The sequence below is a fragment of the Misgurnus anguillicaudatus genome, chromosome 21, assembly GCF_027580225.2.
Source record: "Misgurnus anguillicaudatus chromosome 21, ASM2758022v2, whole genome shotgun sequence".
NCBI lineage: Eukaryota > Metazoa > Chordata > Actinopteri > Cypriniformes > Cobitidae > Misgurnus > Misgurnus anguillicaudatus.
Window position 1 is genome coordinate 28,383,030 of NC_073357.2, and position 14,425 is coordinate 28,397,454.

A 14,425-nucleotide genomic window follows, 5' to 3' on the forward strand; every position below is an offset into this window, starting at 1 on the left:
AAAGTCAAAGCCTTTATAATCTTTGTGGCTGAAGTTGTTGTACCATAAAGTTGTAAACACTCCCTAATAAACTATCTATTCCACTTCAAATCAAAACTAAAATTATATACCATGCAGTACCATATAAAAAAATTATCTTTGTTAAAGCCTTTATCTTACCTGAAATGACTGTATGCTCATGTCCTTGATGGGTGGTAAATGTTTGTCATACCAAAGTTGTTTAGCTGGGTTTAGTTAACTTTATATACAAACCAGTGAAGTTATTTAATCATTCATTTTACTTTGTTTTGTGCACATGACATGGGCATTATCATGTAATATGATCTTTAATCTATAATATAATTATAGAAAAGGGTCCTGCCCATACTATTGAAATTATTATCCATAAAATTAGAAACACACAATTCTCATTAATATACTAAACTGTCTGTAGCATTAAGATTTGTGTTCACAGAATTTACTAAAGTAGTCAATCCTCTTCATTAGAAGGGGGTCACAGTCCTTTTGTCCTTACAGTGTATTCCAGTCACAAAAATGGACAAAACTTAAAAACATATGATCTAAAATAATTAAGTTTATAGAACAGATGTGGTTCTGGAATCTGATTGACTATACGTGCAAACTGAAAATATAATGCGCACACATTCAGCACATTTAAAGTGTCTTTGTTTCATTCACACACATCCTCCCTTATTATTTATTAATAATAATCTCATTAATTCACACTAATAGCTTCACTGAAGCAGCACAATCATTCGTTACTAATACTAAAGTGCCGTTTTAAAATTAAATAACGGAGACTTGTTTCTGGCTGTTATATACTGGGCTTTGAATCTGAGGAAAAAGTTCACCACAAAATAAAACTCCTTCGGAGTTTCTGTTTTATCTACGTATTTGTCCCGTCGAACTAAAGTATAAACGCAGTATCACTCACCTGATATTGCTATAATAGTGATGATGAGAAATAACTGCAATAGCGTATTAGATAAATAGGTGTTGTGATGGAGCGTCAGACATGTTGTTGGAATGAAAGCACACATATGCAGCGGTAACTTTATTCCAATGATCTCTCTGTAAAAGCAGGTTGAGGAGACATTTTATTTTAGTCTTGAACTCAGTTATTACAATCCTCCGAGTGCATGCAGCCGCAGTTTTTGAATGTCCACATTCATGAGGCGCATCCAAGCGTCACAGAGTTTCTGCGTGTTTCTCCATGTCGCGTATTTGCTGTGACGAGCGGGCTCGCGCAGAGCGCGTGTATGAGCGCTTGAGTTGTATTAAACCATATCGATATGAACGGTATGGGCTAATTCCGCATCGCGTCGGGAACCCATATCGATATATCCCCTAAATCCGATATACCGCCCAGCCCTATTAAGGGGTGGTATTATTATAATAAGAGCTCCTTATGACATCATAAGGAGAGCCAAATTTCAATGACCTATTATTTCATGTGCTTGTAGAGAATGGTTTACCAAAACTAAGTTACTAGGTTGATCTTTTTCACATTTTCTAGGTTGATAGAAGCACTGGGGACCCAATCATAGCACTTAAACATGGAAAATGTCAGATTTTCATGCCATGGCCCCTTTAAACATCTATATTCTACGTGAAAGAGAAACATTTCCATTTACTTTGCTGTAAAAAGACTTTGTTCTTCACATGGAGGATTGAGCACCGAATCTGTACACGCAAATGGTTTTCAATCTTTGGACATTAGGATCTTATCCTTAAATCTACCTCAGTGTGCACCCAGTGGTTTTACACAATGAACGCTGAAAGAACATTTTCGCAAGGCCCTATTGATCCAACAATTTCTCTTACACAAGGTGTTTGTGTATACATGAAAGTCTCAAAGCAGTTGTTCAAAGATTCTGTATGTAATCATGTGCCTTGCCCCTTAACCAGTATAGACCTCTGAACCCTTACCCTCCAGGCCACGGGCGGAGGTTACGAGGGCGAAGATGCATATCAGAATGCTGAGCTGGTCTTTCTGGACATTCACAATATCCATGTTATGAGAGAGTCATTAAAGAAACTAAAGGACATTGTCTACCCTAATGTGGAAGAGTCTCATTGGCTGTCCAGCCTGGAGTCGACGCACTGGCTAGAACATATCAAGGTTTGTCATAACATTTGTGCATAATAATGTGATTAAGACTATAATGAGTGTTGGACAAAAGTGGTGCAATTGTTTCATTGTGTTGCTCCCACAGGGATTCAGGTTTGAGTTTGACCTGTATCGTTTCCTGACCCTACTACCTCTCTTCCTCACATAACTTTTTATACTTTGCAGTGGCTCTTCAATGTCTCAGTAGCTAATTTTAACCATCATCAAGTAGCATATCATGCTTTATGGCCAAAGCGTAACTACAACTATTTAAAGGGACACTCCACTTTTTTTTTTAAATATGCTTATTTTCCTCCTAGAGTGTGAACATTTGATTTTTACTGTTTTGAAATCCATTCAGCCGATCTCCGGGTCTGGCGCTACCACTTTTAGCATAGCTTAGCATAATCCATTGAATCTGATTAGACCATTAGCATCACGCTCAAAAAGAACCGAAGTATTTCAATATTTTTCCTATAAAACATGACTCTTCTGTAGTTACAGACTAAGACTGACATAAAATTAAAAGTTGCGATGTGCAATGATATTACGCAGCACCTGAAAATAGTCCCCTTGGTAACTTTCAATAGATTGGGACTATTTTCGTGCGCTGCATAATATCATTGCGCCTGCTGCAGCCATGTTACAGCAGCAAAGTCCTTGATTATTACGCCAGAATGAGAATATAGTTCCTAGCCATATCTGCCTAGAAAATTGAAACTTAAAATTTTCCGTCAGATGTAACTACAGAAGAGTCAAGTTTTAAATAGGAAAAATATCAAAACTCTTTGGTTATTTTTAGCGCGATGCTAATGGTCTAATCAGATTCAATGGATTATGCTAAGCTATGCTAAAAGTGCTACCGCCAGACCCGGAGATCGGCTGAATGGATTCCAAAGCGGTAAAAATAAAATGTTTCCCTTTAGGGGAGCTGGAAAATGTGAAAATATTCAAAAAAAGGGAGTGTCCCTTTAAGAGACAAGCCCTTTGATTGGTGTCATCCAAACATCCTGTTTTAAAGGGCACATATTATTCAAAATCCACTTTTACAAGGTGTTTGGACATAAATGTTTGTTGGCAGTGTGTAAACACAACCATAGATATGTATAAAGGCTAGATGTCTCGCCCGCGCTGCTGGCCAATTGAGTGGAACATCCGCATTTGGCGGCCATCTTACCACAGGCAGTTATAAACATCAAAGATGTACCTATGACACTGCATACTTTTCATGTTAAAGCATCCTGAATTATAGCCACGATAATAAAGTTTGTGAGAAACCAAACTTTTTAAAAATTGGTAAAAAATTTAGCATGGTATGGTCATCTAAAAGTACATGCACCACTAAAACTCAATGCTACGAGTGAGCGAGCTGTCTGAGGTAAGATGGCCGCCAGGTGATGACGTTAGAGACATAACACATCTACCCCCTGTACATATCTATACGCACAACCGGCGCAACGTCATAGAATGTCTCTGAACAGGTTCACGCCCACTTTTGGGGGAAATCAGATGGCTCTATGGCAGGCAGGGTGGACAGATAAATACTCGACATGTTTAATCTGAGTGATTTCATAAGTTATTTACGCCTGCCGGCTGTGTAAAAACGTTGCTTTGTTCCGCTATTTTGAATGGAAGCCAATGGAAGAGCTGCTTTTCTATCATCCAAAAAGGGGCGGTGACGAAATTTACAGTTAAGTTCCCGGATGTGCCGGTAGTCCGTATGAACACAACCACCTCACAATAAAAAAATTATTACTTTATTAATCCCCATTAAACCAAAGCAGTCTCATTAGACATGCAGTTTTGATCCTCTTGTTAATGTGATGTCACACTGATAAAGCCCTCGCCCATAGCCACTGACTGACTGGTTTCTTTTACTCAAAAGCTTTTCTAAATGTGTTAGCACGTTGTAGCGCTAATGCGTATAAAGATATTGTTCCATACTGGATTCACTGGATGAATCAGATCTATTTTTAACCGAAAGCACTCACTGTTTGTTGGTAAGAGAGTGAGGGCAGTAGCTCATTTGCATTTAAAGTAGGGCTGGGCGATTAATCGAAAAATAACCGAAACCGAAATTCAGAACCTCTAACCGACATTATTTTATCATGTCGGTTATTTCGGTTTTTAATCCTGTTAATACTTTCCCTTTAAAAACAAACTGCTGCGTGTGATGTTGCGTAACTCCGCCCCGTCCTGTCAGTGGCACAGCGAAACATGGAGGAGAACTCAAACACTGTTTAACTGAGCAGCAGGATCATCTAGTGCCCAAAAGAAGCACAGTACTTTTTTTTAAGAAGTACTCGCGAATGTGCAGGCACCTGTGACAAAAATACGGAATGTGCGATCGGGTTTTTACCGCACACGCGCTCAGTTTAATCTACCGATGGGTCTCTAAGCAGCCCGGGTAATGTCATCACATCTCACTCACTCAAAACCGCGAAAAGACGCACCCGCGTGAGTTTAATTAGACACTTCACAGATGACGGAGAGAGAGAACGGGAGAACTTCTAGTCTACATTAACACCAAAAGACATCAGTGCCCAGTTAAGAAAAAATGGATTGAATACAAGAAACGTGTAAAGGATACAGTCCAAGTATGTATTTTGCCCTACTCATCTCATTACAATATGCTATCTGGATACAACTTATTATGTATGTATCTTATGTCTATAATTAGGCATGGGGGTTGTATGATTCTTTGGTTCATAACTTCCCATTCTGAAAGTTTCATCAATTGTACATAATGACATGCAACATCTGCATAGAGTTAAGTCTATTTAATATTTTTCAGTAATGCAGTTATTTTGGGAAAAATGTGAATAATTGCATTGCAGGCTGATTTAAGGTGTGCCCTAAACTTTCCAACCTTGTCAGTGAACTATGAGGCAAAAAAATAATCGTTTATTAATCGTAACCGATGTCAAATGTTAGATTAACCGAGGTTTTGATTTTAGGTCAAATCGCCCAGCCCTAATTTAAAGGTACATACATAAAAACAGCGCTTTTTTGCTCCCACCCAAATAGGGTCATTTTGGACATGCTATAATAAATGATCTGTGGAGTATTTTGAGCTGAAACTTCACAGAGAAATTCTAGGCACACTTATATTTCATCTTGTAAAAATAGGCATGATATGTGCACTTTAATAGTTTAAATAGTTACACATGGGAAGCTTTTTCAAATGTGGTTTGGTATCAATGTAACTTTGGAGAACCAACTTGCATTACAAATGTAACATCAGAGGCATAGTCACAACCACAGGAACTGGATTCACTATTTTTCTTTTTTCAATTTGTTCTCACACCACTTCCTAAAATAATAAAGCAAACAGAAATGTTAAGAACTGCTATATTCGAGCTATGCATATTTCTGTCTAACCCCATCCCATCCACCTGTTCAAGCTGGTGTTATCGGGGGCCATCCAGGTGGCAGATAAGGTGTCGTCTGGAAACTCTGTGGTGGTTCACTGCAGTGACGGCTGGGACCGTACGGCTCAGCTCACCTCTCTGTCCATGCTGATGCTGGACTCTTACTACAGAACTTTCCGGGGCTTCCAGGTGCTGCTGGAGAAGGAATGGGTCAGCTTTGGACACAAATTTGCTTCGGTGAGTCCGTTTAATGATTTCGAAGCTTAATTTAACAAAAACACACAATATTGTGATTTATCAACCATGTTAACATGCTGATTGTTTTGACGGAGTTTGTTAAAGCATAAATCTGGGTTAATTGCTTTGTTTTTATGTAACAACTGAAGCTTAGCATCAGCTGTTACTTACTTCATATTGTGTATTTGTGCATATAGAGAATCGGACATGGAGACAAAAACCATGCGGATCAGGACAGATCACCTATCTTTGTGCAATTCATCGACTGCGTCTGGCAAATGACTAAGCAGGTATGAACATCTTATGGTTAAACCATGTTAACACGTTGTCTTAAAGGTGCAGTGTGTCATTTTTAGAAGGATCTTTTGATAGAAATGCAAAATAATATACAAAACTATATTATCAGGGGTGTATAAAGACCTTTCATAATGCACCGTTATGTTTTTATTACCTTAGAATGAGTCGTTTTTATCTACATACACAGAGGGTCCCCTTGCGTGGAGGTCGCCATTTTGTGCCGCCATGTTTCTACAGAAGCCCTTAACGGACAAACTTTGTTTACTAAGTTGTCTCTGACGATGACATGTTTTTCCGGTGGTGGCTACTGTAGCTTCTCTATACGTTTCAAAAGCTAGGGGTGAGCAGTGGATTAAGCCGTTGGTTGCAATTCGCAACCTCACCACTAGATGCCGCTAAAATTTACACACTGCACCTTTAATGTGTATCAAGATTATTATCTTAAAGGAAGTTTCTTGTTCATGGAACACGAAAGGGGATATTTTGCACACTGTTTTACACATCTACAGTAGGGGTGTAACGATTAACCGTGCAAATGTGCATTTTCTCAATGAATGAATTTGAATGAATTACGGTGAAATCCCGGCACATCCGAACGCCAGGGGGAGCTCTCATGCAGAAACTCCCTTTGTAGCATTGCAAAAGCTATCCCAGGAAATGTCTACAGTAATATTTATATCGCTGTTCTTCAAATTGTTTCAAGTATTTTCATAATAATAAAGAATATTTTGAATGATTTTTATTTTTATAAGTGTTGCTTTTTTAAATGCACGCTATAAACGACTCCGACTCATAATGATTTTAGATTTATAAGGACTTTCTACTGACCAAATGCCGTAATACACGCACAAGCTGTGCATGAAACAAAGAATTGCAGCCTTGCGATTCAAAACTGAATTCAGACAGGCATTTTAAATGGGAACCGCGGTTTAATCGTTACATTCCTAATCTACAGTAGCTTGGGGTTGGCGATATATTGTGTAGATATTTTCAAGTGCAAAAGATTTAAACAATTACATATTGCCGCTGCAGTATAAAATTTTGATAGCACTGATAGATAATTTCCCTCCTTTATATCTCACGAGTAGCACAAAATGTAACTCATCATTAGCAAAATTGTAACAGTGGCCGATAAAGGTGTGGAAAGAAAGACAGGAGTGAAAGATTAGCAAGTTGTGCATGAAAACATGAGGAAGGGAGTTGGCACAACTTTCAACCCTTCAAGTAACATTTACATGTGTTAATGTAATAAACAGTAGTAAGTGATCACTTGGTCTGCATTTTTGTGTTTTTGAATTTTTAAAGGGATAGTTCACCCTAGAGCTGCACGATTAATCATTAAAAGATCATGATCTCGATTCGACCCCCCAAACGATCTTAATCCAGCATTTCGACGATTCAGGTCATCATATTTTTAAGGAGGAAAGACGCAGGCTCGTCAGTTCTCTCAACACGCACGCAATTACAGTGGCCGCGATGACGTCTTGACGTCACATTTATTATTATTTATTATTGTGCAAGCCAGATGTGCTCGTGCTCGCTCCACTGGTACAGCGGATGCTTTCGCCGAGAAGTTAGACAGAAAGAAACAGAAACTAAAGAGAAAGAGTGAGGCAGAGCAATGCGCAGGTACGTTCGACAAGAACCTTGACGTTGTTTTATTACCAAAAAGAGGATCTTATTCCGGATCTTATCCCTTTCGAAAGGGTTTTTAGAACAGGGGAAAACAATGGCTGCGGCCAAATAACCACACTTGCTGTTTTTGCACTTGACCACTTGACTATACGCTTTCCTGTATTTGGTCCAAGTGAGGTGTAGGTCTAAGCGTGCATGTAGATTTATTCACCGCCAACGAGAGCGTCAAAAAACGCTTGAATGCATTCTCTGGAATCCTCTCAAGCGCATGTTTCGGCCTTCCGATTGGTTGCCGCCGAACCGCGTCATAGCTCATTACCATAAGTAATGTTTATCCATGTCTACTTAAAATGTATTTTACAATTTTTTTCTTTAAATAAAATGAATACATAATCAATCTACAATTAACATTAACTGAATTTAAAGATTATGTTCACTTATCTGAAACTTTCAGAAGCATAATTCTTTGCACTTCTAAAAACAAATGTTAAACTAATGTTCAGGGTTTGGGTTGTACATCTTTAAAATGAACAAAGTTCTTGAGAATCGTGATCTTAATTTTAAGCAAAAGAATTGTGATTCTCATTTTATACAGAATCGTGTAGCTCTAGTTCAACCATAAATAAGAAAATGCTGTTTAATTACGCCATCCAATTAGGGATGCTCATATTGAACAGTTAAGCTTTAATTGAAGGTAAGAATTTATGACTGATTAATACTATCAGTTAAAAGAAGAAAAATTGTTAACTCACGGTGCATCAACACATGCCTACAGACATTTCGTCACTTATCTATCCTTAATCTGTGCATGTTCTGTAAATGACGCGAATCAGTGCTGCCATGATGGTCTGGTAAAGTAATCATTTGTGTTAGAAATCATTTGTACTGCATATGTGTTCATGCTTGAGTATGGTTTGGAAGCTGCACGCACATATTAGTGGCCAGACCTTTGCTGATCGCCTCGGTCCTAGACCCTGACCATTTTTGCACAAACAGAGAAAGAAGACGAAAAAGCCAAACTTTATGAAATGTGCCCTGATTTAGAAATGGCCACTGTGGTAGATGAAAAAAAGACAATCCGCCTACTTTGGATATTAATCCTCTGGACTGATTGCGTAATGGGTAATGTACTGTGGCGTGAAAATTTGATAATGTATGAATTCTGGTTCTGTTGTTGATCTGTTGCTGTTGCTAAATAAAATGTTTGTATTGTCTATACTGGGTCATAGACAGCCGTCAACTTTTTTTTTACTCACTGGCTATTTATTATTAAAAATCTTATCTGGTAACGTTATTGTTCGGTTAACAAGCTGCGGTTGTCGGACGAGTAATTAATTGAAATTAACATCCCTATATCCGATATCTTGGTGACATTTTTCCTTAGCAGAACAATAAAGAAGATATTTGGCAGAAAGCGCTCTGTGATTCATAATATCTAAGTCAACAGGTTTCCACCACTTTGAGAGTTCAAAAAGCAAAAATATTAAATCTTCGGTGTCCCCAAAGTACGTATGTGAAGTTGTAAAGATGTGAAGTGGTTGGATAGTGCAGATTAAGGGGCGGAATTATCCCCTTCTGACATCACAAGGGGAGCCAAATTTTAATTACTTATTTTTTCACATGCTGCAACAATACAGAGAACTGGATTGTTTTTTGTCCCATTTGCTAGGTTGATAGAAGCACTGGAGACCAACTTATAGCACTTAAAGGCGGGGTGCACAATCTCTGACAGCCAATGTTGACATTTGAAATCACCTAAACAAACACGCCCCTACCACAATAGAATCTGGACCTTCATTTGATAGACCCGCCCACACATACGCAACCCAGGCGAGCATGTCGGTTAGTAGACATGCCCCTTACTGTTGATTGGCTACAACGTGTTTTGGTACTCCGCCCGACTCCCTTTTCCAAAGCATTTTTAAAAAATCGTGCACCCCACCTTTAAACATGAAAAAAGTCAGATTTTCATCATATGTCTCCTTTAAATACAAAAGTAATCCCTATGACTCCTGGTGACATATTGGTGAGATATTGATGTCTTGTAAAGCCAATCGATCAGTTTTTGAACGTTATTTACAACATTAGTAGCGTTATCATATCTGATGGCCTGCGGGTGAGTAAATAAACAGCACATTTTTGTGGGGTAAACCTTCCCTTTAAAGAATTTGAGATCAACTTTTAGGTATATCGTAAAATCACGTGTTTGGCATCAGTGATGATGAACTCCGCTTCCTTTCAAATTATGTTAATATGCAAATTAAATTTGTGAGCACAGGTGGAGGAGAGGGTTTTCAGTACTAAATAGTGAGTGAAATTTTGATTAGTTTTATGGCTTTGAAAGACTTGAAATAAAGCAACGCTCCCCTTATAAAGGCTTCAGAAAGCACAAAAAAACTTTAGAAGGGGAGCGTTGATGTTTTTCAAGTCTTTCAAAGCCATAAAACGGATCGAAATTTCATTCACTATTTACTAAAAACCCTCTCCTCCACCGGTGCTCACAAATTTAATTCGCATATTACCATAATTTGGAAAGAAGCGGAGTCTATCATCACTGATGCCAAACACGCTGTCTTCACACAGCATAACTGTGAATGGGATTTGACAGCTCTGGTAATGTGAAAGACTATGAAATGTGAGTTATATAACATACAGAATATTTTTGGGCGAACTATACCATGCTACAATAAATAAGCTTTGCGATTGATGATCTGTTAACCGTATATCTCTCTCTAACATCTGCAGTTCCCAACAGCATTTGAGTTTAATGAACGTCTCCTGGTGGTAATCTTGGATCACCTGTACAGCTGCCGCTTTGGCACTTTCCTCTACAACTGCGAGAGTGTCCGTGATAACAATGTAAGAAATCACAAAGCATACATGCATGCACCTTACAAACAGTGACAATTTGGCTGTGACCACATTGCTTACAAGCCTTGAACATTTACAACCCTAACCATAATGTTCATTGGTTATTTATTTAATATCACATATATCATCAGATTTATCTGCCCTGTGTGTATGTCTCTTTATCACTGCTTAATATTTTATGAAAATATAGGCAATAATAACTAAAATGGGCTTTGTTTTATCTTTTGACTCCATCACACCTTTGTCTCAAAAATCCCATTTTCCTCATTGGTGTCATTGGGGTATATTGGCCTCTGCTCTCTCGTTCTCTTACACACATTGCCTATTATTTCTCTCTCCGCTCATTGTGTGAAGTAGAGCATGAGTAAAAGAGATGCTTCACTGGCTCTCAGTCAGAGTAGATGCACTTTGGGGAGATGAAACATTCATTCTGTCGGCCCTCCAGAGTCGTTCACCACAACAACAGTGTTAGAGAGCACAGTCTTTCTTTACAGCTGCTGTAAACCAGTGCTGCTATCACATTGACTATATATATTCAATACCTGAACAACCACTTCTGTTTTACAAGTGCATTAAATGTCTTAACAATGCATTTGCATCTGTACTTTATTTAACTGTATGAGTTATTGTTGCATATTATCGTTTCTTTTTGTCTTTGCTATTTGTTTCTTTAGAACGTCCGGACGAAGACGGTGTCTCTGTGGTCTTTCATCAACAGTGACACATCCTCGTATATAAACCCTTTCTACACGCCGGAGTCCAGTCGTGTGCTTTACCCCGTAGCCAGTATGCGCCACCTAGAGCTGTGGGTGACTTATTACATCAGGTGGAACCCTCGCATACAACATCAGCAACAGAAATCTGAGCTAAACATTATTTATCTGTGGCTATTTTGTAGACTCGTACATGACCACACGTGTGACATGAGAGATGTGGAAGTGTCTGTATTGTGTGTTTTTGCCTTTGGGTGTATGTGTGTGCATGTGTGCACACTTCTCATTCAGTGGTGCAGAAAATCCTCTCTCTCCCTCCAGTAATTACGTTCATTGCAGCGAAATGTCACTCAAACGTTCTTCATCAACACACACACATTCCTTTACTGTTGGTTTACAACTTTAATATTATTAGGATTAATAATCCTTAAAGTCCCCCTGTAGTTCATAGTTTAAAACTCATCTTTGCGCATCATAATAGCATATGTAAATGTTTTCCTGTGACTGGAACCTCTTTATGCTTTAAAACAGCTTAAATGTACCTTTACACCCTTGCCTCAGTTAGTATACAAGGAACTATGAATATGCAAATTACAATTGCACAGCTCGAATCCTAGATATGCAAATTACTCCCCACGTCCAAACTTTTGCACCAACTCGGATCATAGATATATATGTACCGGACTATAAGTTGCATTTTTTTCATAGCTTGGCTGGTCATGCGACTTATATTCAGGTGCGACTTCAGGGCTCCAGGCTGCCACCACATGGTGGCATTTTGCCATCAAAATTTGAGAGTGTGCCACTGAATTTATAGTCGCACATGTGCGACCATTAAATTTGACCTTTTTTTGTGAATGGACACTGAATTTGAAACAGCACATTGTACTTTCTGCATCTATCATGAAAGTATTTATTAGTAATACAGTGGAAATGAGTAGAAATGTGAATATTTGGTTAGCATGTTGTTTTACGGTTTGTGCCCCTACATTTTCTGGTTGCGCCCCTAAAATTTTCAGTTGGGGCCACTGTGCTCCCAGTGAAAAAAGTTAATCTGGAGCCCTGGACTTATATGTCAAAATTAATTCATACTGACTAACATGAACCAAAAGAAAAGATTACCGTCTACAGCCATGAGAGGGCGCTATATGTTGCTCCTGTAGCCTACCCCTGAAAAAAAATGTTAACTGAAACATTAACTTAAAGACAATGGAGAAAGACTTAAACAAACAAAATGCCCCCCAAAAGAATGCAACTTATAGTCCAGTGCGACTTATATATGTTTTTCCTCTTCATGGCGCATTTTTTGACTGATGCGACTTATACTCCCGAGCGACTTATAGTCCGGAAAATATGGTAAATAAATGCTACATTCAGCAGTTTTTAGCTACTCTAGAGGTGCACCGATCGACAGGCCAGAGTCCGTAATTGGACGGTTTTACGCATGATCTCACGTCATTCCGATTCCGGTCCTTTGTTGCCAGTTGCGCAAGCAATAACATCACAGCCGTGATCTGTTTTACATAAAGACCGCGACCCGAACCGCCCATGTAGTCCGCCCGTGCCTATATTGATAGTATCCGCCTGTATCCGCAAATAATATTGGCGTCTATATAATTCCACAAGTTCACACACCCGTGTGCAGGACTCGGCCCAAGGGTGCGTTTCCCGAACAACGGCATAACTCACTGAACCACCATAGTACGATGCATAGTTGGATAAACTAACTAGCTTGTCATGACAAGGTGTGTAACGATTAACCGTGCAAATGCGCGTTTTCTCAATGAATGAATTTTAAGGAATTACGGTGAAATCCCGGCACATCCCAAAGCCAGGGGGGCGCTCTCGTGCAGAAAATTCCTTTGTGCCACAGAAGAAGTAGCATTACTATTCCAGGAAATGTCTACAGGAATATTTATATAGCTGTTTTTCAAATTATAGAAACATAGCGCATTTATTATAATCTGAAAACCATGCCCACCTAAGTGGGAAACAATCCAACCGTCTCCATTGACTTTGTATTGCGTGAGGCTACCTCCTTGTCATTTCTGGCTTATAACAAAAACAGAACAAATGCCTAAAAGCTGCTGTGTGACAGGGTGTACAGCTAACAAGCTAAAAACCCCAGAAATAAGTTTTTATAAGCTACCGAGCCGTAAAACCCAGCCTTTAAGGAGACAAAAGTGGATACAGGCAATAAGGCGTGAAGCATCAGCAGAATGAATGGGTAAATTGTGGGATCCTGACACTAAGTTTACCTACGTCTGCAGTAAACATTTTCTCACTGGTAAGTCAAATATCCAAATGTCAGTTTTATGTGTTATATTTTTGCAAGCTAAGCATTTTTTTTGCATATCCTGTCACCAATTACGTTACCCTCCAGTGGACTTAGTTCTACTAATAGTAGTACTATGACAAGTTGCCTGTATCCACTTTTGTGTCTTTACGCACAACCTCGTTTTTTTGCGGTCGGCGGCTTGTAGAGATGTATTTCTGGGTTTTCGGGCTTGTTGGCTGTGCACTCTGTCACATAGCAGCTTTGATGCACTGTTCTGTTTTTTGTTTTAAGCCAGAAATTACAAGGAGGCAGCCTCACGCAATACAAAGTCAATGGAGACGAATGGATTTGGTTTTCAGATTATGACGTGTTGCGCTCTGTCTCTATACAATGCTTGGTTATTTTGTTCAAAAGCATGATCAATCTAAGTCTGCCTGTCATACTAACTAGGAACTATGCTTCTAACCACAGCTGTGCAACTGATATTTGGACATCTAATATAATTTCAGGGAGCCTAAATGAGTTTGAGAGCACTTTATTTTGAGATCTTTTCAAATGAAAGAAGATCATGTAGTTTAATGCAGTTTGGATAAAAGTACAATGTGTAATAATATCTTCATGATGAAAATAGAAAAAAAATGTTGTAGCCTATATGCTGTCAATTATAGTTATTAATCCCAGTATAAACTTTGCTATTTTAAATAGTCCTTTAGTAGTGATGGGCAGTCCGGCTCTTTTCATAGATTCGGCTGTTCTGGCTTGGCTACCTTAGAAGAGTCGGCTCTTACGGCTCCGATTTCAGCTCTTTATTGCGTATCACTGGGAGACTTATTTTTTTAGCCCAATTTAGCAATTTTGTGAATGGTTTGTGTTGCTATTATTTAACATTATAATAAAACTTTAATTAAACAAT

At 38.7% G+C, this 14,425-nt stretch overlaps 1 protein-coding gene across 3 annotated transcripts in view; it reads left to right on the top strand.

Moving 5' to 3' along the window:
• The window catches only part of mtm1 (myotubularin 1), a 30,717-nt gene that overhangs the window by 12,094 nt on the left and 4,198 nt on the right, over positions 1-14,425 (top strand). For 2 of the 3 annotated variants that reach the window (XM_073859980.1, XM_073859979.1), the window contains exons 10-14: positions 1,937-2,122; positions 5,515-5,718; positions 5,916-6,008; positions 10,396-10,509; positions 11,196-11,573. In XM_073859980.1, the coding sequence (XP_073716081.1) occupies positions 1,937-2,122; positions 5,515-5,718; positions 5,916-6,008; positions 10,396-10,509; positions 11,196-11,558 (960 nt within the window). In that variant the 3' untranslated portion in view covers positions 11,559-11,573. Of the gene's footprint in view, positions 1-1,936; positions 2,123-5,514; positions 5,719-5,915; positions 6,009-10,395; positions 10,510-11,195; positions 11,574-14,425 lie in introns of those variants that run through there. The other variant, XM_073859981.1, reaches the window with a different exon arrangement.